Below are 22869 nucleotides of genomic sequence, written 5' to 3'. Positions count from 1 at the left end.
GCACCTGGTTTGATCTCACCAGTCCTGTCGCTTACTAGCTATGTGTCCCCAAGCGAGTTAGTGCATGTCTCAAGCCTCAGTTTACCCATCTATAAATAGGATCACATTACCCACCTCAGAGTTGTTGGATAGGAATCTGTATGGTTAGCATCCTTCATACCATGGGGCCTGCTACTCCTGATGCCATAGAGGGAGGGGGAAATTCCCCTTTATCCAGAGTCCAAAGAACTTGTGAGTGTGTGTATGTGTGTGTGTACAATTTTTTTAATTTTTGAAGTTTGAAATAGTGAGATTTGACGAGACAGGTGATTCTGGAGGAGTACTAGCTGCTTATTTGGCCTTCTGAATCATCAGGAAATTTCCAGAATGGTCATTATGTGCTCTTTATGGTCTATGTAATATTCCAACCGAGTCAACTGGATGATTTGCTAGCACCCTCCAGCCATTCTGGGGAGAGAAGAGTTTACTCCCCTTTCAATCGTCTCAAGAGCCACAGGGCACGCGTGGCTCAAGGTTGGTAGCAAACACGACCCCAGGGTTGGCTTCTCCCACCCGTAAATACATCAGCCACATGGGCACGTACACAGATTTTAGCCCCAGCAGAAAGCACATCGAGCGCATCATTAAGTGTCCAGAGCATCGCCGTGGGGAGCCTTGTTTGTGAGTCACTGAGGACTTTAAACACTCCAGGGAGGCTGGCAAGCCGTGGCTGCAAGTGTGTGTGCGTGTGTGTGTCGTTATTTTTTATACATTTACCCTCCGTAAAAGCATTTCGTGTTGAGCGCGTCAGATGAGTGCCTGTCCGGGAGGGGGAAAGTCAGGATTGCTTCCTGTTCACAAGGACCACCCCTTCTGTACCTGCTGGGACAGCCATCATGAAGGTGGGGACTTCAGGCTCTCTCTTATCTGCTGTTTGGATGCCTTCAAGAGAAGCCGGTTAGAAGATGTTGATTGTGGCAATTCCTCAGAGCCCTCACCAAATGGCATTAGCCCAGCAGGTGCTGCCGCAGCCCCAGATTTGGAAAAAATTAACAGCCGGAAAGGTTTGACAGGTAGGTGAGTCCTGCCTGGTGTCCTAGCCCTGAGCTGGGTGATGCAAACCCTGGGCTCAGGAGCTGGGCATTCAGTGGTGGCGACCCTCCAAGTGTGTCGTGCTGGGCTTTGGGGACCACTTCTGGGAACACCCACCACCCGGTGGCCCGTCTGCAGGTGCTGACAGCCGCGCCTTTTGTCACTGCCCAGATTTAGAGGCTGGCTCAGGCTCCCAGCTAGTTCAGGCTGTAACTTTATCATAGGCATTGTGTTCAGTACCTTTTAATTGTGCAGAAGCTTCAGAAAATGCTCCCTGGGGGCCTGGAGAGAGGTTAAAAACAACAGCTGCTGGCTCCCGTGTGCGTTATTCCCTCACCTTATGGCTCAGCCTTGCCCGTGCACCCCTAACTTTGCAGTCCTATGTGCCGGGCTGGGAAGAATACGCATTTCTGGTTGGTAAGGTCCTATTGATGATGAGGAATCATTTACTGAGGGCCGCCCGGGAGCCGAGCGCTTTGTTACTTGCGTTCCTGTCGATCTTCCCCGACCCCTGAAAGGTACCTGGCGTTCTCCCCGTCTTACAGGGCGGACAGCTGAGGCGTAAAGAGGTACACAGGTTGTAGTAAGTGGCTTTGCCAGGCTGCCAGGCTGGCTGCCGGCCCCACTGCTTTTCCCCTGCGGAGTCATTCATCAGCTGATGATTCCCTGAGAGCCACCGGGGCAGCAGGCAGAGGCTGTGATGCTGGGAGTCATGGGATTTTCTGGTCTTTGGCTCGCTGGCACCCAGTCAGCCAGAGGCAGTTGGGCGGGAGGGCGCCTGGGGCCCAGAGCAGCTCCCTTGGCTCCCAGAGACTTACCCCACCCCTCTGGCCCAGGCAGAATCCAAGGAGGTCGGCCGGCGCGTGACGAGAGGTCCAGCCCTGGCCGTTTGGGAACCTGGAATGCAGAGCCCCGAGCGGGAAACCTCGGCAGGGCGGGGATCAGTCCACTCCCTCTCCAAAGCGAGGGAACTGGGCCTCAGAGCGGGGAAGGGACCACGCTCCACGATGTCACGTGGGATCATCTCCAGGGTCAAACGTGAAAACCCACAAAGGTACTTGGATGCCTTGGCAAGGCCGGGCGTTCTCTCCCTCACCCTCTTCCCTAACCCCCCCTGACCTGTCGCAGCGGCCTCAGGCTTTAAGGAGCACAGTAGTCCGAGGGTGACTGCTACTTGCAGATTCTCAGGCTCCACCTCAGGATCCTGACTCTATAGGTCCCAGGAAGAGCCTGGGAATCTGTATTTTTAATCAAGTTCCCGGAGTGACTTTGACGCAGGGGTTCCACGGATCAGAGTTTGAGAACCTCTGCCCTACACCTTTCTAGGGTTGGGAATGATTTTTTTAAATATTTATTTATTATTTGATTATTTTAGCACAGGGGGGCATAATTAGGTTTATTTGTTTTTAGAGGAGGTGCTGGGGATTGAACCCAGGACCTCCTGCATGCTACATGTGCTCTACCACTTGAACTATGCCCTCCCCACTAGGTTTGAGTGAATTTTAGTGGAAGAAACCAGGGAGGCCGTGTACTCTGGCTTACCCCCTGCGCCCTGACGTAATCCTTAGCAACTTCTTTTTCCCTCCCACTGGTGACCCGAAGTGGACTGTAGGTACATTGACAACCTAGTTAAATCCCACTTTTTCCTTTTCTAACCCAATTTCCCACCCCCTTCTCTCCCCTCATCCTCACTCAGATTATCAGAATCTACTAGAAAGAGGCACATGCTTTCCTGCCTCATGCTCTCACAAGACGGCAGTGGTCGGAAACAGCCAGAGTGAGGCTTTGTCTTTCCTGAGCCCCAGGCTGTCACCAGCCTCCACTGGACCTTCCACTGAACCAGCGTTCCTTCTGCTTTGAGCTCCTTGGAGGGGCCAGGCCCTGGGCTGGGTGCTGAGGAGTCAGATGAGACCACGCTCTTGACCGTGGTCCATCTGGATTCTTCAGACTTGGTACCAAACCCCCCGGAGGGGCTGGCTCTTCCAGGCTCCCCAGCCCAGGCCGCCCCCTCCCTTCTGTTGTTGGTTCCAACATTGTACCAGTGGCAGCTGTGTCTGGCTAGGCGGCCTGTCAGTGTTTCCTCTTGGCACCTCTCCCCGTGTCCACAGTGCGGACAGCAGCCATGGGGACTGTCTATCACGTTACACCCTATAGGACTTCTCAGCTCCTGCAGGGTGGGAAGCCAAGGGGCCTGGGTGGCAGGGTGGGAAGGCTTTGCCTATGACCACCCCTCTCCCTGCGTGGGAGACCAGCAAAGAGCTGAGTCCCGGGGCCAATGGGCTTGAATGCAGATTCTGGGGCCCACAACCAAGATTGACTTAGTACGTGTAGGGTGGAGGTAAAGACTCTGCATTTTTTTTTTCTGGCAGTAAAATATAAATCACATAAAATTTACCATTTTGCCCATTTTTAGGCGTACAATTCAGTGGCATTAAATACATTCACAATGTGTGCCGCCATCACCACTAGCCATTTCTAGAACTTTTTCATCATCCTGAACTGAAACTGTACCCATTAAATCATAACCCCCACTCCCCACTAACCCCAGCCCCTGGTAACCACCCCTGGTTCTGCTGTCTCTATGCCTTTGCCTGTTCTGGGTGCCTCATACAGTATCTGCAGGACCCCACACTTTTAATGTACCATCCATCCCTGCCCCTTTGAGGATGGTCCTGGAACCACATGTGGCGATCCCCTGTCCTAGATGCTTTATCCCAGTGTTTCTTTCATTTCCTTCATTAAAAACACAACCACCTCACAGGTGTGCTGGGAAGGTTTAGGGAAGAAAGAAATTCAGTTACCTTTTGTGGGGCTAAAACCAGTATATTGTCAACGCCTCTGCCACTGATGCATTAAACGCATCATTTTTGTTTGTTTGGTTTTGTTTGATGTAGTTTTTCTGTTTGGTTGGTTTTTTAAGAGTGGCTTGAGCTCTTCCTAGTTTGTCTTCTGAAGCATGTTTGTGACTCCTGAGCTTAAGGGCCACTCAGTGCCCTGGGGAATCTGCCTTGGGCCAAAGGTCAGCTGACGCTGAGAAGTGCAGGGAGACAGCATCTCCTTCTGGGTGTGCCCTGCCTGGGTCTCAGAGAAGATTCTGTCAGCCTGGGGTGAGGGTGGGGGCTGATGCAGGCATCCTGTCTAAGTGCTCAGCTTCCCCATTCTAGCTGCCAGGCACTGCCTCCATCCCTTTCAGATGAAGGGCTGGGACAGGGGTCAGGGGGAACCAGTCAGGTCTATGCCTTTGCAGTCCCAGACTGTAACCACCTGCACACCCTAATTATTTCTTGCTGCCAATCAGGGTTCAAACATCCAACCAAGGCTGACAGTCGTCTCTGATCTTAGGGCAGGTTTTTTTGTTTTTTTGTTTTGCCAGGTGGCCCTCTGCTGCTTCCCCTTAAACCAGCCCCAGCCTTGGTGGGCTTGCTTTGGGACCTTCCACTGCACCAGCCCTCATCTTCCTATGCTCCTTCGAGGCCTTTCTGGCTGCATTTACAGCCAAACGGAAGGGAAACTTCCATCCCTGATGGTCCCTGTGGATTCCTTCCTCTTGAGCTCTGGAGCAGACATAGATGCTGCCCCTGCCAAGCGGGACTGCCTGCTTCCACTATCAAGTGCAGGGTAGAAACTTCTGCCCCACGTAGCCTTCCCTCTCTGTGGTACCCTGGGAGAAACCAGTGGGGAGTCCCTTTTTATAGAAGGGGAAATGGAGGCAGACACGATGTGATCTCTTTGGTCCAGACTTGTCTGGTAGAACTCCTTGCCAAGATGGAGATGTTGTCTACCTGCACTGTCCTGTACGCTGGCCACTGTGTTTAAAAGGTAGCTAGTATGACCACAAAACCAAATGTCAAATTCCGTTTCATCTTAAAAGGCCACACGTGGCTAGTGCCTACCACTCTGGATGGTGTGGGTGGCCCCGCGTCAGGGCATGATAGCACAGGTGTGTGTGGCCCGTCACAATTCATGAAGCGGAGACAGGTTTCTTTCCACTGTGCTCCTCGAAGGCTGCCATGCCTCTCCATGTGGTCCCTGGACCGCCAGCGTCGAAATCACTGAGCTTGTGGTTTTTAAGTTCCTGGACCGCCTACCGGACCTGAACAGTCAAAACTGGGCCCAGGAATCTGCACTTGAAACATGTTACCTCCACCTCCACCCCCAGGTGATTCTGACCTTCCCTGAAGTTTGAGAATCAAGGGCTCCAGCAGATTCCATCTTTACTGCTGTGGGTCTTCCCAGCCTCCAATGGCCCATGCGCCTTTGTGCCTTTGCTACCAGCCCATCACATGCACCAGGCCAGTGGCTCTCGAGATGGGCTGCCAAGACCAGGAACATCAGGCTCACCTGAGAACTTGTTAGAAATGCAAATTCTCGGCCCGCCCCAGATCTACAGAGTCAGAAACTGGGTGAGCCCAGCTGTCTGGGGCTTAACAAACCCCTCCAGGTGCCGCTGATGCCGCTGCAATGTGAAACTAGTCCCTGAGCAAGGCTGCTCTGGGAAGCTCCTGCTGCTTAAAAATTTCCCCCCAAATCCTCTTGTCTGTCTTCTCCTCCCCCTCCCCTGACCCGTTGCCTCTGGACCCTGGCCTGTCCTCTTGCCAGCTGCTGAGAGCTGCCAAGACCCTCCCACACCCAGGGACTGTGAGTGTGTGGCAAGAGGAACCCTCCGCCTTTCACAAGGGCCTCCGGGACCCCGGCTGTCACAGGGATGCTCTCTAGGGGAGGCAAGCCGAGCAGTGGCCAGCAGCACCCCCACCCTCTCTCCCAGCATCCCAGGTGGTGGCCACCTGCTCGTCCTGTGCCCGAATCTCAGAAGAGCAGAGGGCCAGAGGGCCCATTTCCCTGGGGCCATCTCTTGGGGCAGGGTCCCTGCTGCTTCCCCGGGCATCCATCAGCCAGGAGGAAGTTGGCACAGCTCATAGCTGTGCTCAGCAGACAGCCCTTGTCTATTTCATGTCATCCCAGTGTGCACAGAAAGCAGGGCGGGTGGCGGCCAGAGCAGCGCTGGCTGTGCTGCTTACCTGCTGTAGGACCTTCCCTGTGCAGGTCACTCGTCTCTGAACCCCAGTTTCCCTGTTCTGTGAAGTGAGAGCCACAGTGCCAGCCTGGCAGAGCGCACAGAGCCGCAGTTGCTTTCCCTGAGCCCACGGATCTGGAAGCGCTTTGCACACTCTGAGGCACCTTACAGATGTGGCCGGTGAGGGCAGACCTGGGCCTCAGGGAACCAACTCGTCCTGATTTGCCTGGAACTTCCCTGGCTTCAGCACTGATAGTCCCACATCCTGGGAAATCCTTCAGGCCCAGACAAGCCAGGACAGGTGGTCTCCCTGTCTGTCCCCCAGTGGCTTCTAGACACTCAGCTTTGCCAGCTACGATCAGCTGCTTTTGCCATAGAGAAAATCACCCTCCCCCCACCCCCCGTGCCTCCTGGTAGTTAAGGTATCACCTGCCTGACTCCTGACCCCTCTCTGCCTTCTGCTGATCGCGTTGACCTGCTGGCCCTGCTCTCACTTCCAGCTCATCCACGTCTCTGGGCACCGTGGGATGGTCTGGCCGACCCTCCACTCAGATTCCAGCTGAGTGCATCTTCATTAAATTATATCTGCCTATTTGTTCACTTTTTCACTCAATAAATCAATGCTTATCAGGCCCCGACCGGGTGCCTGGTGCTGACAGGCTGAGCCCTGCCAGCCCTGCCCTCCAGGCGCTTACATTCTGGAGGGGGGTTTTCTGTATAGAACCCTTCACTTGAACCAGAAGGAGGCCCTTCCTCAGCCTCTCCCTGGATCTGACAAGGCTCCTGGTTCATCCATCTGGCAGGTTTGGAGGTGCTACTGGCAACCACGAACAGTGACAGCCTGTCTCCTGGCTCCTATTGAGGGGCTCAGGGTCTCCTCGCTGCCCCATGAACCAGCCGGCCCCTTCTCACCCACACCTTCTCCTTCTCAGCTTTTAGGTCTCCACCCCGTCCCAAGTCCACCCTGTCCTGGGCCCCTGACCCTCCTGCAAAGCCTTTCTTGCTCATCCCAGCCCCTCAGTGCATCGCCCTTGCATTGCCCTGGGTGGGTCACCTGGAGCACGGGCCTGCCAAGACCAGGTCCTGCAGGAGCATTTCTTGAGCCTTACTCTGGGCCTTCCTCCTGAACTGGACCCTCTGAGGGGGCAGGGACCGGAGGGCGCCTCCACATCTGCTTCCTTCTGTTCCCCCAGGCACAGAGTAGGGCTTCAGGAAACGCTCCAAGTGGGAGGAAACATGCAGACATGAATTTTTGAGCTGGAAGCACCTTAGGAGGAAGAACTCTAATCCAGCTGTTAGACTGGCGCCCTAATGGATGAGCCTCACCTGGCAGGTGGGCACCTGCAGCCCCACCTGTAATTGTTGGGGTTTTGAGGGGTCAGTAAATACAGCCCTCTTCCCTTCTGGAATTTGGAAGCCACCAAAAGATAGAGGCAGAAGTTGGACAGATGGAGAACGTGACTTGGGTGCTGCTCTGGGTGCTCTCTGGCCCCACACCCCTGCGCTGGGCCCCGATCTCAGGCCAGACAGCTACAGGCCTGGGTGTGATGATGTAACATAATGAGTCCATTTGGTTTTACTCCCGCCCTCGTCCTGTGTGTTGCCGGGTCACTGTACCTCCATCAACAAGTGGACAGCTTGCGTTTCAGTTTCCAGAATCTTTGAACATGGTAGAGCCCCTGAAGTTCTTTTGTCTGTTTAATCTACAGTTAATTATGGTGCACTTGTCTGGACCAGAATCTTTCTTAAGTATCAGGGGTAATGTTGTAGGTAAAATGGTCCTGCCCCAAACACAGTCCTCCTCTCATACTGCGTAAAGTCCAGGATATTTTCAGAAACTTAGAGACCGAGAACTTTCTTTGTTTCCAGTGTCCTTGAGAATTTCCTGAAATGCCTTCTGCTTCCCCACCTTGGTTAGCAGGGCAGGCAGAGGCTGGTCAACTCCCTTTTTGGAATTAGGCTTCTGCAGAGCTTTCAGGTCCTCACACAGAACCCGAGCATTTTAGGATTGGTGGCTGTACTGGACTCCACAACTTCCCTGCTTGGGGGTAAGAAAATAAGAATCCATTTCATCTGTGGAGTCTTTTCATTGTTTGCTTCTTTGTCTTTCAAACTAAACCCAAGTCCTAGTTACCTGGGCCCCGTAGCTGACTGAGATCCTAGTTCCCTGGGCCTTGTAGCTGACTGAGATCCTAGTTCACCGGCCCTGTAGCTAGCTGGGACCTGGTTGGGGAGGTTTGATTGTGTGTGGGCAGCTGCCAGGGTGTTTGAAATGACCAGCAGCTCTTCTCCCGTCGCTTCCTGCTGGGCTCCTGGGGAAGGCATCAGCGACTTCTCCAAAGTCCCCATGTGTCCCTGTGTGACCGCCTGGGCTTCTGTCTGCAGCTGACCCTGGTGACCGCGGGGCAGAGCCCCACCCACTTGCTGTGCCCACGCCAGCTCCTTCTTCCTGCTTCCTGGGCTGACTTGCTGGTTCTGTTCTCTGGGTTCTTTTCAGAGACTCGCTGTTCGCCAGTGGACGAACGCATGTTCTGAGCAATTGTGCACCCAGAGGGACTCTTGGGTCTCCCCTACCCCCACGTCACTTTCTACAAGGTCTCGTGTCACTAACGTGCACTCGGGTGAAAATCATGTGGGGGAGCCTGATCTAAGCACTCTTGCTTGGCTGGACTGCCTGCATTAAACAACCGAAATCAATTAGGTGCATTAATCACCCATTTTACAGAAGCAATAACTGAAGCGTATCAGGGAGATTAAGAAACTTGGCCCAGGCCATAGAGCCAGGAAGTAGAAGAGGCAAGATTCAGCTCAAGAGTCTGGCTGGAGTCTAGCTGGAGCCACCTGTCTCCTGTCCCTGCTGATGCCCACTCTGCCGCATCACCGTGTCCTTGACCTGCAGCAGAGTCTTAAGTGAGGAATAACAAAGGGACTCTGTCCCTTGAAGGTGCCAGACACACCCCTTTGTCCAGGCCCAGCCCTGGTGGGGAGCTCCTGTGGCTGCCCCCCTGGACTGGGCTGGGTCCTTGTGAAGTGGGCGGGGCACGGGGCGGCTCTGCAAACTCCAGCCAGGGGCTCAGGTGTGGTGTGCTCCGCACAGGCGTCCCTGGCAGCCTGTCTCTCCCAGGGCTGCGGTTTCCTGCTGCTCTTGGCCTTAAGATGTTAAGGTTGGAGGAGAGTTTGGCTACTCTCCATTCATCCTGTAATGTAGGGAAACGTGATCACTGTCATTCAGGGTGGCATTCGAGGCACCAAGAGATTCGTGCTTAGAGCCCAATAACTGTTAATGAAAAAACCACTTGTACTGTTTGCACTTCCTGCTTTCTTACCACCTACCCAGAGAGTCATGTAGTTGCAGGACTATTTGAGTTGCAAATGATAGAAACACGACTAGAACTGACTCATAGAAAAGGAAATTAGTAGCGCTCCATAATCGAATTGATCAGTGGTAGATCTCAGGCATAGCTGCATCCAGGGGCTCAGAAGATGTCATCTCCCAGCTCTCCTTTCATCTGTTTGGGCCTTATCCTTTCTGGTGGCAAAAATGACCCCTAACAAGCCAAAGCAGCATTTATCTTTCTAGGATTCCAGTGTAGAGAGTCCCTCATTCCCAGTGTTTCTAGCAAAAATCCCAGGACTGACTCTCATTGGCTTAGCTTTCATTGTATGACAGCTCTGAGCCAATCACTTGGTCCAGTAACAAGAGATGCTTTGATTGGCAGGCCCAGGTCAGGTGCCCTTCCTTGGAATAGGTTGAGGTAGGGGTTGTGAGCCTCCAGGGAAACACACAGGCTGAGAAGGAGGGTGTTAGCCAAAGGAAAGTCAGGGAGAATGTTCATCCCGAGGAGTGGAAGCCAGGAAGCAGACGCAGGAGTTGTCCTGCGGAATGTGAGCTGATTCCTTTGGCTAGTGTGTGTGTGTGTGTGTGTGTGTGTGTGTGCATGCGTACCCCTCACCAGGTGCTGTAAGATTCAAATGCGAGCCTTAGATGTAGGTGCCGTCGGTTATTATTTTGCGGATTTTCTTGAGCACCTGCTGTGGGCCAGGCCCTGTTCTAGACGTTGTGGAGGAGCTTGGCTTTCTCTTCTGTCCATTGTTCCTTCTGCCTCCCCTTTTCCTTCCTCTTCTACCTTTAAGGACCAGGAGGACACCTGCTGTCTCAAGTTCCTTCTTAGTCTCCTGAGCATAAGGAGTCACGACCCCTCCTTTTCTCTTGCTTGTCCTCTGTTCAAGCTTTGTCTTTATCACACCTGTCCCAGGTGGGCTTGTAGGAGGACCCTTGGGCCTGTTGGCCTCCTGAGTATGGGGCCTGGGTGGGCCTGAGCTGAGCACAGTGTGCCTTCTCCCCCCCGGGACAGCATAAACACATGCTGTGATGTCCCCCTTGCCGGCCCCCTGCCATCTCCCGCTATCGCTGGGCACGCCGAGGTCAGTGGCAGCAGCTGGTGCTTCAGGCCTGCCAGACAGCATCTGGCTTCTCTCAACCTTCCCAGCAGGAGTCAGATTTTTCTGGGCTGCGTCTGGAGCTTGGCCATCTCCCTGGCGAGCACTGACTGCTTCCCTTTGGAGATGACCTGAATTCATAGCATGCCCAGCAGGCAGATGCTGCCTTCTCACAGCCAGGCAGGGAGTGGGCAGCCTGGGGAGGTAAGGATTTGGCAAAAGGGCATGGTTGGCTTCCCTTATGCCTGCTGTTTTTTGGGGTATAGGTGCCGGCTCCCCATTTCATTTAGTACCTGCCCCAGGGAGGAGAGCGAGCTCCCACTAAGACAAATCTCTGGACCTAGGGCTTTGAATATGGGGACATTGGAGACGTACCACGTGCTCAGGGCCATAGAGCCAGATGCCTGGGTGCATGTCATCCCCAGCTCCTAAATCCCTCTGAGCCTCACTTTCTTCATCTGTAAATTGGGGATGCTCTCCCTACCTAGGAGGGTTTTGTGTGGATGACATGAGAATACATGTACACAGTCCTTAGCATGGTGCTTGGCACATAGTAGGTGTCAGTAAACATCATTCATATTAGCCTTATACCACGGCAGGCCCTGGAATGATACGAGGCTCACCGGAGAGATGCCAGGGTGGAGAAGTCCAGGGTCAGTGATGTGTAGGTGATAAAGCTCTTGGGGCGAGGTAAGTCTTGTCGAGGAGACGTTTTCGGAGATGACATCGCTAGCCCTTTGCTCCCCAACTCAGAAGCCGTTGTCAGACTTTGGAGTTGTGGGAAGCCCACGCAGGGGCCCTGAGGGAGCCTGATGTATCTTTCTGAGCCTCAGGTTCATCTTGTCACAGGAATGATGGAAGCCAAACAGATGGCAGATAATGATGTTTACAAAGCATGGGTCCGAGGCGGGGTTGGCAGTACTGGAGGCACCTTTCCATGAGGTGTGTGCCGCCGGGCCCTCTCCTGCCTGTGCGGACGCTGGGAGTCTTGGCCATGACTGAGGTTTTGCTTCGTTCTCCAGGGCGTGCAGTCTGGGTGTGAGCACCGGGCTCAGCAGTGATGAGGGGAGGTCCAGGTCAGGGAGCAGAGGCCATGGGTGAACCCCAGAGGGAGAGGGAGCTTGAGTGGGCCTGGGGGACATCCTCAGGCTTGACCCCCTTCACTGCCTCAGGACCACCAGGTTTCGTGGCTGAGTCTTCGCCTGGCCCAGCCACCTCCAGGGAGGGCCCTGTCTCCCACTGCAGTGTCCCCTGCCAGGGGTGCGCTGGTGTTCCAGGGCTGAGAAGCAAATGCTTACTTAAAGGCACTCAAACCAAAGGAGGGCTTGCTTGTAAGGACGCAGAGGCAACCTCAGGAAGCCAAGGCCAGCCACGTGGGGTCCGCACACCGACACCGGGAGCCTGAAGCAGTGCCCTCTCGCCCATCCCCCCTCCCTAGGTATTTCCAAGGGTCCTCCCTGATTGCCTCCCTGGCCGTACTCCCCTGCCAGGGGGTCTACTCCCGCAGAACCTGTCAATTTCTTAAATGCCTGGGAGACAGAATCAGATTGGCAAGCCCTGGGTCTGGTGACTGTTCGATCAGCTGCATCTGTGCGGGTGAGCAGCTTCCCTCGGGGGCTAGGGGAAGGTGGTTAACTTAGGGAACTGAGGGCCAGGGAGACAGACTGACTCCTGTGTCCAGAACGGGCTCCCTCCTGAGCTGGAACGCCTTTGGGGGCGGGGAACGTCCTTCCTCTCCAGCTGTCCCTACAGGTTTTTAACTGGTTCATTTTAAGCCTTCACTCACTTTTATATTGAGCCCCAAATCGATCTCATTGTAGCATCCACCCTTGGCCCGTGTCCTACCATTTTAGAATCCTATGCACAAAATCTGTTTCCTCGACACAATAGCCCCTGTGACATGAGAAGACAGCCGCTGTGGCACACAGACCAGTAAGCCAGCTTCCTTTTCCTAAGCGTCTTTTTTCCCAGCCAGGGCAGAGCGGACTGTGCTGGGGGTTTGCAGGACGAGATGTCTTGCCTTGATCTGCTCAGCTGACCAAACTTGGACTCTCATCCCCCGACCAGGAGGCTTCTGTGAGGCCCGAGAGAGCGGCTGGAGGGCACGTCTTCCCCCGCGCATCCCAGGGAAGAATGCTCCCCAGCCGGAGCTGTGCGTTCCTGGCTCTCCTGATGTTTGTTTAAGAGGACTCAGCGGGAGTCTGAGGACATCAGGCGGGTCCCCCTGGCAGCCGGCAAGGAGAGAGGGAACTGGAAACGCCATGGAATGCTTTTAGGGCAGGTGGGGCTGGCACAGTAGCCTGGGCCAGGCCAGGGCGGTGGAATCAGAACTCGATTCTCCTTCTCTGAAGCCCACCCTGCACCACCCACCCACCGCTGACAGCTCTTAGGTCAGGAGGAACCCCAGGACCATCCAGTGACCAGTTCACATATTCCTTTCGGGGTCTGTAAGCAGCATCCACGGCCAGATAAACAGCACTCAACCTCCTGGCAGGAGGGTCCTGTGAATATTTGCATACAGCAGGGAGATTACAGAAAGGAGGGTGGAGAGAAAAACAGTACATTGAATGTTGACCAGTTGAAAAAGGAGATTGAATTTCTCTGCCTGGGAATGTATAAATTGAGCCAGCCGGTCTGTTTTTTCCTCTCTACTTCCCCCAAATTAACTTTTTGCAGGTGTGCATGCAGAGCAAATGCTAATTTGGAAAGGAATTTATAGCTTTGTCCAGAGATCTAGGAGCAGGAACAGTTTCCTGGGCGGTGGGGTTAGCCTGGGCTAATTTTCATGATGACTGAAAGGATCTTAGCTGACAGCTCTTGGGCCCTGCCCATGGGCTTTGCTGAAAATCCGTGCTGTCTGCTCCCCTGGAGAAGGACCGGAGGGGCTGCGTCCCCTCATCCTCTCCCTGCTGGATTTGGGCTCCCTTGTCTGGGGCCTCCTGGCTGAAGAATAGCCAGAGCTCGCGTGTGGGGTTGTTTCAAATTCCTGGAACGTCGGCAGCTCCACGCCATCCACCACCAGAGGAGGAGTGACCTCACTGGCCTGTCTGGCCACCCGCCCACTGCTCCAGAGGGTCGTGGCAGCAAGTCTGCAGCACACGGGGCTGCTGCTTGTGACGAGTTGAGTTACGATGCTAACACTTGCCCCTGGTTAAGACACTTTAACTTCAATTGGCTTATTCTCTGCTGCTTTGCCCAACCATGGGAGCGGTTTTTAAGCATCCACAAAGTATAGTGTGCGTGTTTTGTTTATGTCCCCTACACGGCAGCCAGCCCTGGTTACACGTATCTAATCTCCTTCCCCCCCGAGTGATCCATACTGTTTCAAATGTGTCAGGAAAAGAGGTTGTAGCTTAAGGCCCGGATGTTCCAGGTTTGAGGTCTGTGGACTAGAGAAAAGAAAGAGGAAAGCTCTAGACGTTCCACTCAACAGAGCAGGGCAGGAGGCGGCCGGCTTATGAGAATAAAAAACAGTTGATCCTTGGACAACACGGGTTTGAACTTGCACGTGGATTATGTCGATGATAAATACTGCGGTACTACACCCTCTGCGGAGAGCTGACCCCTCGGGCGCAGAACCAGGGATACGGAGGGCTGACTGTAAGTTACACACGGAATTTCGACTGGATGGTGGGCCCCTGACCCCTGCGCTGTTGAAGGCTCAACTGTCTATAGACCAACGGAAAGCCTTTGACCTGCTCCAAACCATCCACACCCAGTGTCTCTGCTCCCGCTCTGTTCATTCCTTTAAGCCGGACGCTTTGATCCACAGCCACGCCCAGAACCTGCTAGTCTTTGGCTGGAGTCGGGTTTTCTCTTGGGGTTGGGGGGAGCGGTGTGGAAGAGAGAGGCGTCAGAGAAAAGCATGTTTGGTCTTGAAAGCACCTCTGGCCAGCAGAGCGCCGTCCTAGGAGAGCTTCGGCCTGATCTGACGTTTCCCTTGCCCCAGGCTTGTGCCCTGGGCTGTCTTCAGCTCTACGGGCACTTCTTGGGCTGAGCTTTTGGGTCAGGGCTGTGCTGGGTACTGGGGCACGTAATACGTGGTGCTCCAGAAAGACCTGGAAGGACGCCCTTCTGTACAAGAGATTTCCGTGTCTGGCTTGGCAGGTCGTTTATATTCCTCCAAGGAAAACAGCCGAGGCGCTGATCACCATGGGTGGAAATTCTGCATCGCCTCTTTGTCCTCTGACTTGTTGTAAGAGCAGGGTGCTGGGACACGGTCGTGTGTTCCGTTGACCTGAGGTAAGCAGTGCACGCATGCGCCAGTGTGTGTTGGGGGCGGTGGGTGGCAAGCTGTGGGGTTTCTTCAATTTACATTTTTCGAATAGTTTTCTCCTCTGCGCTCCCAAGAGGCAGTCATTCTGCAGAGTGGAGTAAGCATTTGACCTTTGTGAAGTGTTGGTGGAGTGGGCCGGTCAGACAGGGGAAACGTTTGGTGGTGAGCTGGCGGCAGCTCAAAGCAGGAATTCAAGTTACATCTCTGCCTCTTTCAGTCTGTAAACTGGGGGAAATAGAGGGGGCTTCTCTGCCCAGACCTCCAGATTAGGGTCTGTGGGCCACTTCCTCAGCAACCAGCCCCCAGCTGCTGGGAGCCCCACTCTGGAGAGCTCTCAGCAAGGAATGTTCTACCCAGGGGTTCGGGTCTGGAGCTTCCAGGAGAAGAAGCCCCTGGGGATCCACGGGCAAGGCTGCAGGGTAGGGGCTGGTCTCAGAACCAGAAGGCAGTGGCTCCCGGGAGGGGGAAGGGAGAACTGGCTCCAGACAGCACTTGGCCAAGCACTGCTCTTTCATGTGTATCGTCTGTGTGTGTGTGTGTGTGTGTGTGTGTGTGTGTAGTCACCCATTTTATCCTCACAACAACCCTGTAAGGTGAATACTGTTATTGCCCCATTTTACAGATCAGGGAACTGAGGCACAGAGAGATTAGTCAGTGGCCAGCACTCAAACCCAGACCAACTGGTCCCCGAGGTGCTTCGGACCACTTAGACCACACTGCCTCTCAGTCCAGGTGCTCAGCAAGCCTTTGTCAAAACTGGGAATTGGAGATGCAGCTTCTGTTCTGATAGTGTTTTCCTGTGCCAGGAGTTCTGTCCACAGACGCTGTAACTCAGGGACTTGAGTTTGCCCTCCTCATCCCGCTGCTCTCTCCTGCCCCCAGCTGAAAAACTAAACACACAAACCATCTTCTGTCTCGGTCGTACATTTGGCTGATAGACCTCACTGCTGAAAATCCCCAAGTGAAAGAAGATTGTTTTTCTCACTGGTTTTGTACATTTTAGGTCCTGAAGGTTGTAGCCTGATGGAAAGACAGTCACAGCTGTGGGGCCACCACTGATGCCCTACTTTGAAGTCTCAGAACCCGTGACTGCAGAGGCGTCGGGATCGGGGACGGACCGCTGTAGAACTGTGGTGCCCTAGGCCCTTTGAACAGACAGGGACCCAAGAGGACAGGAACGGACCAACCAGCCCAGACAGGCAGGGTTGACCCCAGGAGCCTGCACAGGTGGGGTGGAAGGGGTCGAGGGAAGGCCTAGGGTCGGGGGGCCCAGGCCTTGTGCACCTCAGAATCCCTGGGTGAGCTGGCTGAGTGGAGGAGCTGTTACTCCTTGGGCCTTGGGGGACTGCCCCTTAATGAGGACGATAAAGCCCACCATTGTCATCTTCCCAGGGGGGTGGGTGATAAACACGAGGTGGGAGCGCATTGAAGAGTGAAAAGCACTGCGTTCAGCTTAGCAGTATCTGCCAGCAGCGCAGGCAGCCGTCTGCGTATGAAGATGCCATCATCGCCTCCCAGACAGGGCGGGAGGCCCCCGGCCGGCCTTGCTAGCTGGTGTGCACCCCGTGCTTCCGTCTGAGCTGTGATTGTTAGGATTTGGGGTTGGGGGCCCCGTGGCACGTGGAAGAAGAGCACCCTGGGAAGAAGCGTTGCAGGGGAGCCAGGTGGCCCTGGTGACCGTGGCCCATGCCTTCCTCAGCACTGCACTTGGCAGGCCCCGGGTCTCTGTGCTTGAGTCTCGTCACCTGTAACGCGGGCAGTGTGTACCCCCTCCGAGGTTGCTGGGGGGCTGCTCGGGACGGGAGCCCGGCACATCGAGCTTGCCCTGCTCCTGGGGTGCCGAGCGCGCTCCTGGCCTTCCAGCTGCGGGTGGTTGAAGTAGTCACGCCGGAGGCCGAGGAGGGTTTCCTGCGACCCAGCCTGCATGGCCCAGCCCTGCTCTTTCTCAGCCCGAGGTAATTTTTCAATTAACTCTATTGGCTGGAAACCGGGGCGCCCTTGGAGTGTGGGAACACGTCCCAGGCCGGAAGGGCCCTCCCCACTGCCCCCGCTGGCTTGGGGCTTGGCTTCCAGAGGGAGGATCCAATTTCACATCAGGACACCAGGACGTGATCCCAGTGCCCCTCTGAAAAATCCCAGATGGCGCCTTCTGGAAGCCCCAGTGGGCTCCGCGCTGGCGGCCGGCCTGTCCTGCTCCCCCGCCCCCCGCTGGCTCCCTGACCCCGCGCTCCAGCAGCGAGAGCCTCCGATGGTTTTCGGTACTGACTTTATTGCTAAACAATTTAGAAAGGCGGGTCCTGCCAGTTTTCATAAGTGAAACATTTAAAGTATGCAGAGCATATTTTAGTTCTTCCTGGAGCAGCTGCTCAGTTGGGCTGGAGAATAGTCAGGGGTGAGTTAGATGGATGGTGAGCCCGCGGGGTGGGCCCGGCCCCCCACAGGAACCCAAGACCCCTCTTCCTCTTCCACCCCCTCCGTGGGGTCAGGCATCCTCTTGATGGCAGTGGAACCAGCTGAGGGCTCGCCTGGTGCCGGTCCCCGCTTGCAGCTTTTTATCTGTTACTCATAAGCCAACAGCTGCCCTGGGAGATGGGTGCTGTTGTTACCTGCATTCCTCACGTGAGAACACTGCAGAGACCTGCCGGGGTCAAACAGCTACTAAAGAACAGAGCCAGGATCTGATCCAGGCAGCAGGTTCCAAAACCGCCGCTCTCCACTGTCACTGTTGTGTCTTATGGGTGAAGGAGCTGAGGGACAGAGCGGTCAAGCCATAGCAGAGAAACCCCATTCTTAGTTCACCTTCTGGAGCCACATTTGAGACAGCGAGCTCTCCAGGTTTGCAGTTTGTCTGGGCCGTGGCCCTGACTTGGTTTAAATTCTTCTGAAAGCCTGGATCTGTTGGAGATACAGATCTGAAGATGCGGGAATTTCAGACTCGTGGGCTGGCGATGGTTAGGAGAGCCCCGGCTGGGCCCTAGTCCCTGGTCGCCCACTTTTCTCTGCATAATTGTTTACATCTGCGGGGGCCTGTGGCATGCCTTACATGGTTCGATGCATTTAACCCCTGAGTGGATGGATGTCTAAGAAGGGCTGAGAAGAATGTTCAGCCAAAGCCTGTTTCCAGTTTGTGTCCAGGTCAGCTAGCCAATGGCCTGGCAGTCAAGGCTGTTAATTCCAGGCACCTTCCTCTGGGCCTCAGTTTGGCTGTCTATAAAATGGGGATATAAATGTCTTTTTTCTTGCCCCCAAGCTTCTTGGAACTGTAGCTCTCCCACCGGGAGCCGGACCCAGGAGAACCCGCTCTCTGACCAGTGGGACAGGCAGCTTCAGTCTGCGCTGTGCCTTCTGGTGATGGGTGGAGAGAGAAACTGAGATGCAGGTGTTTTGCTGCTGACTCGGACTCAGGGGTGGGAAAGAAAGCAAAGGCTGGGCTGTCCCCTGCAGGGCAAGGCCTTGGTCAAGCTGGTTCCTCCCGGTCTGCACTGAGCTGTGTGCTCGCTGCATGGATGGGCCATGTGATGAGTTGGTGGGTGTAACCAAGCCTTCTCCTTTCTTTTCCTCTGTGTGTTTTGGTAATCCCCCCCCCACCCGAGGATGGAGAGGAGGGAGGAGGGGTGAGAGGAGGGAGCCGCACTGGTGAGGGAGGACAGGGGAACAGGCAGTGCCCCCCGCTGCTTGCTCTACCTCTCCTGGATTCCTCCCTTTAGGAGCCAGGCCTTGGGGAGGGGCGAGGCTTGTGGCAAGAGCCAAGGCTGGGGGACCCAGCCATTTTCACCAAAGTCTGAAGAAAGACCCAGTTCCAGCTCTGTGTCCTGCTCTCAGTCCTGGCATTTAGTTTGAGAAATATGCACCACATTATGGTATTTAGGGCTGAGAGCCTAGTCCAGTCAAGAATATGAGCTTTGCAGTCAGACTCGTGTGTTGACATCCACTGCTCCCACAGGCGTGGCGAGAGAGTTCAGGGGCCGAGGCTCAGTGCCAGGCACATACTCAACACCTGGATGGGACCTGGAGCCCTCAGGCCAAGGAAGCCTGCTGGGGCTTAGTGCTTGCAGACCCCTCCAGGTGGGAGAACAGGAGAAAGGCTGATTTGGGCAAGAAAGGTCTGGAAATGGCCTTGAGGCAGAACTTGCAAGTTTGTGCCTTGCAGGGTTTCAGGCCAAGGGGACTGGTCACTGCAGTCAAAGAAAAACTAGGCTTAAAGGACACGGCGGGGGTAGATGCTCACTGGTTTTGTGGAGGTGAATTCCGTTGTCTGTTCTGTTTGTCTGGTTTCTGAAGGAGAGTGATAGTTTAGAGTGCTTAGCACGTAGCAGGTGGCCTTTAAGCTGGTGGAGAGGCTGGGCACCCAGAAAATGGCCCTTGACAGAAGCAGTTTATCAGGATTCTTTTACAGTTGCAAGGGACAGAAAACACAACTCAAACTGGCTTAAGAATGTATTGGCTCATGTAACTGAAAGCCAGGAGTAAATTCTGGCTTCAGGCGTGGTGTGATCCAGGACGTAGACATTGTCTGAATCCAGTCTTGGTCTTGTTGGCACTCCCTTCTTGGTGGCCAGCACCTCCAGGCTCCATCCTCACACCCATCATTAAAGAGAGCAGCTCCTGGTCCAGACACTGACTCTGACTGGACTGACTTGGGTCATGTGCTTCCCCCTGCTCAACCAATCACAGTGGCCAGGGCAACTCAGCCCTCTGATTGGCTACAAAGAGTCCTATTTCTGCCTGAATTACAGGCCCTGGGAATGGGTGGCTCCCCAAAGGGAAATGGATGTGCTCAGTCGAAAAGACTGGAGGCGTAAATATTGGCTGAACCAAAGAGTCTGCTGCCCAGTCCAGGGGAGATAATGCCCAGGGGAGGCCAGAGCACCCGGCTTTGGGACTGACCAGTCACGCCTGCCGCAGCCCGTCAGGGACTCGCCACCTAGGTGACAGGAGATGCTGTATGGGGGGTTCCCATTCCTTCTGGAGCTAAAATCACCTGCTGAGTGACTGCCGCAGACCCCCGAGGACCATGGGGCTCCTATCGGCTGTCAGTGTGTGGCAGCATCAAGCCACTTGCAGAGCAGTGGACACAGGAAGCCAGGGCCTCGAGTAACAAACAGGCACATTGTGGGAATCAGGCCGGGCCGGCTGCAGGGACCACATTCTCAGCCCAGAACCTCTGATTTGGTTCTGCCCAAGAACAAGGGAGCTGCGTGCTGGGGGTTTGTGATTCCTTCACCTCCCCGGGGCAGCTCTGCTTTTGAACCTGTGACCGTCACCCTGCCAGGGCTGGTGCTTGGCACACGATTGTTGCCAAGTCGGTGCTGGGTGAGGGGTGATGAAAGGAGGCAGACCCCTTCCTTGGAGAGAATTGGATTCGCTGGGGGTGGAGCTGGGTGGGCACTGCTCTCTGTGGGAAATGTGGGCCCCCCAAGATTGTGGAAGAGGATTAGCTTGGCCGTCAGGGGCCCAGGACGGGTCTGGCTGGAAGGTCTGTTTATGGGCCAGCAGCTACACTGGAGCAGCTCTGCAGGAGAGTCGGATTAAACAGCACCTAAAAGAAAAAACAACTGCTGTGAAATATGAGCAAAAGACAAAGGCTGCACCACCTGGTACCTGCCATGCTCACCCCCACCCACTTGTGGTGAGAATTTCCAGGCCTTGGGATTGATACTGTTGGGGAGTGGCTGGGCCTTATTTTGAGAATCTCCTTGGATTTGGGGAGTGCTGTATTGTGTCCCATCAGCCCCAAAGCTTAAAGTGTCAGGATCATATGACAGAGGCCCGGAGAACACGGAAATCTCTTGCAAAGCATAGTCGCAGCTCTTGTCTGCCTGCTGCCAGCCCTGTTCCTGGCCTAGTCGGTCTGTCTCCACGTGCAGGGCAGCGGCGGGAGGGACGGAGAGTCTGCTGATGAACGGAGGTGGTCCCAGAGAGCTGTTTTCAACTCCCCACATCAGAACCAAGCAGGAGGGGAGCCTGAGCTGGGCCTCGGGGGACCAACCAAGCATCAGGAAGTGATGTCAAGGCTCCCCTTCCCTGTCCCAGAGGCCCGTTGTGGCGAGTGGAGGCCTGCCCCTGGGGTTCCCGGCTTCCTCTCTCCGCAGGTGAACCAGTACATTCAGGACCAGCCTGGCTGAACGTCCCTGTGGAATTCCAGTCATTGACAGAGCTTTGAGGAACCTTCGGGGCTGAGTCTAGAACCGAGGGCCGCATTGGTGCTGCTGCCCCCGCTGCCCTGTCCGAATTCAGGACTCCAGGCCCCACTTGGATGTTGGGTCAGCTTAGCCAAGAAGTTCTGCTCCCTTGGGCCTTCGAAGCTGGGGAAAGGATGCAAACGGTGGTATCTGTCCAGTAGGGTTTGAGGGCTCCCTGACCACCCCAGGCCCTGGGAGGGGACACGAGGTTTGACTGCCTGGTGGGGGGAGCTTGCAGTGTGGCTGCTGTACCCGCAGGAGAAGGGATCATACAACTCAGTGGTTACCAGGAAAGGCTCTGCAGCCAGACCGCCTGGGCTTAACCACGTTCTCTCGGTGCTTCAGCTTCTGCTGTAAAATGGGTGCATCTCCTGGGGTTATTTGATGATTGAGAAGGAATGGTGTGAAGATTGAGAAAGGTTCGGGCATGCACAAGGGGCTCAAAAGAGCATTCCTGCTATCACTGTGATGATGAGAAGGAGTGAATTCAGAAACAGAGGGAACATAGAGAACATGCAGCTGACCTCTTTCTCAGCATGCACAACCCCTACAGAAAGGCAGGAGAACAGAGGAGGTGCCCTTAGACCGCTGGTGATGACCCCCATCCCCCACACTCTCCACCTGGGTGGTGGGGTCTGCCAGCGACCCCCTCCGTGACTCTGCCTTTTCAGGGTCCCCCTCCACCACCAGGTCCCGGCCTCTTCAGACAGGTGACTACATCTGGTCCTCTAACTGTTTAGTCTTGGGGCCTGAGAGCCCATCTCTCATGGTGATTTGATATGAATCATTGTATCTCGGTCTTAAAATCTTAACCTCCCCAAGAACAATCTGATTCCTAATTTTTTTTTTTAATTTTTGAGGGAAAGCGGTAGTTAGGTTTATTTATTTTAATAGCGGTATTGAGGATTGGACCTGGGACCTCATGCATGCTAAGCACGTGCTCTACCACTGAGCTATACCCTCCCCATTCAGATTCCGAATTTTTAGAACCAGCATCGTCCTAATGTTCTGAGACTACGACCTGGACCAGATTTGGCGGTAACAACAATAGTGGCAGTCCCGGCCGCAGCAGAGCTCTGGAGCCCTCACGGCCTGCCTGCTGCTGGGCCAGTCCACGGCAGGGCGGCCTCACCACCCCCGTACTGACCGGGTTGGAAGGGAGGTCTGTGTCGGGAACGGAGGTTGTCCACAGAGCCCAGGGTTGGACCCAGGCTCCTCTTCCACTGAGGCCTATTGAAGGGCTGGGGCCCCACTGGGCTCTATACCTGAGGTTTGGGGGGAGGGTCTATAAAAGTGAGTTTTTAATGAAAAATCTGAACTATGTTATTGCTGTGTTTAGATTTTTTTTCTTCCCCCTTGAGGTGTAATTTACATACAGCGAAATGCACAGAGCTTAAGGGTGTGGTTTGAGTCTGGTGAGTTTTGACAGATGTGTGCAGGGCTGTGTCCACCCATGACAGGCAGCTGGGGACGGCTACTGCAGCCTGGCCTCCACCCGGAGCCCCCAGGCTCTTCCTCCTGCCCTCACTCCAGATGGGGTGACTCAGCCCTCTCTGCCATGTAATCCACCACTCCCGGGCTGGGAGGCCCATGGGTCAGGGCTCTGTGGTCATTGAGGCCAAGGCCTTTCCTCGGAACATGGGGGAGGTCTGCCCTGTCCTATATTAATGATCTTGATGGACTACATGTTACCCCCATTTAGAACCTTCTGGAATGCTTCCACTCAGATGATTGCTTTGTTTAATGTTTACCACAGGCCTAGGAGACTGGTCTTGGCTCCATTTTCAGATAAACTCAGAGGTCACTTGTCCAGAGGTCAAATAGCTCGGAAGCGGGGGAGCCAGGACTGAGCCCCGGCTGGCTGACCCAGACCTGCCTGTCCCATC

General features: G+C 54.8%; 1 protein-coding gene across 5 annotated transcripts in view; it reads left to right on the top strand.

The window, feature by feature from the left end:
* Window positions 1–22869, top strand: part of KAZN (kazrin, periplakin interacting protein) — a 993570-nt gene that overhangs the window by 859319 nt on the left and 111382 nt on the right. The window contains exon 1 of one of the 5 annotated variants that reach the window (XM_072975377.1): window positions 756–1052. The exons of the other annotated variants lie outside the window; for them this stretch is intronic. Coding sequence (XP_072831478.1) covers window positions 791–1052 — 262 coding nt within the window. The 5' untranslated portion in view covers window positions 756–790. Of the gene's footprint in view, window positions 1–755; window positions 1053–22869 lie in introns of those variants that run through there. 5 annotated transcript variants of the gene reach the window in all.

This window comes from Vicugna pacos, chromosome 13, assembly GCF_048564905.1.
Source record: "Vicugna pacos chromosome 13, VicPac4, whole genome shotgun sequence".
Classification (NCBI taxonomy): Eukaryota; Metazoa; Chordata; class Mammalia; order Artiodactyla; family Camelidae; genus Vicugna; species Vicugna pacos.
Note: the sequence above shows the minus strand (reverse complement) of the source record. Positions and strands in the feature narration are given on the sequence as shown.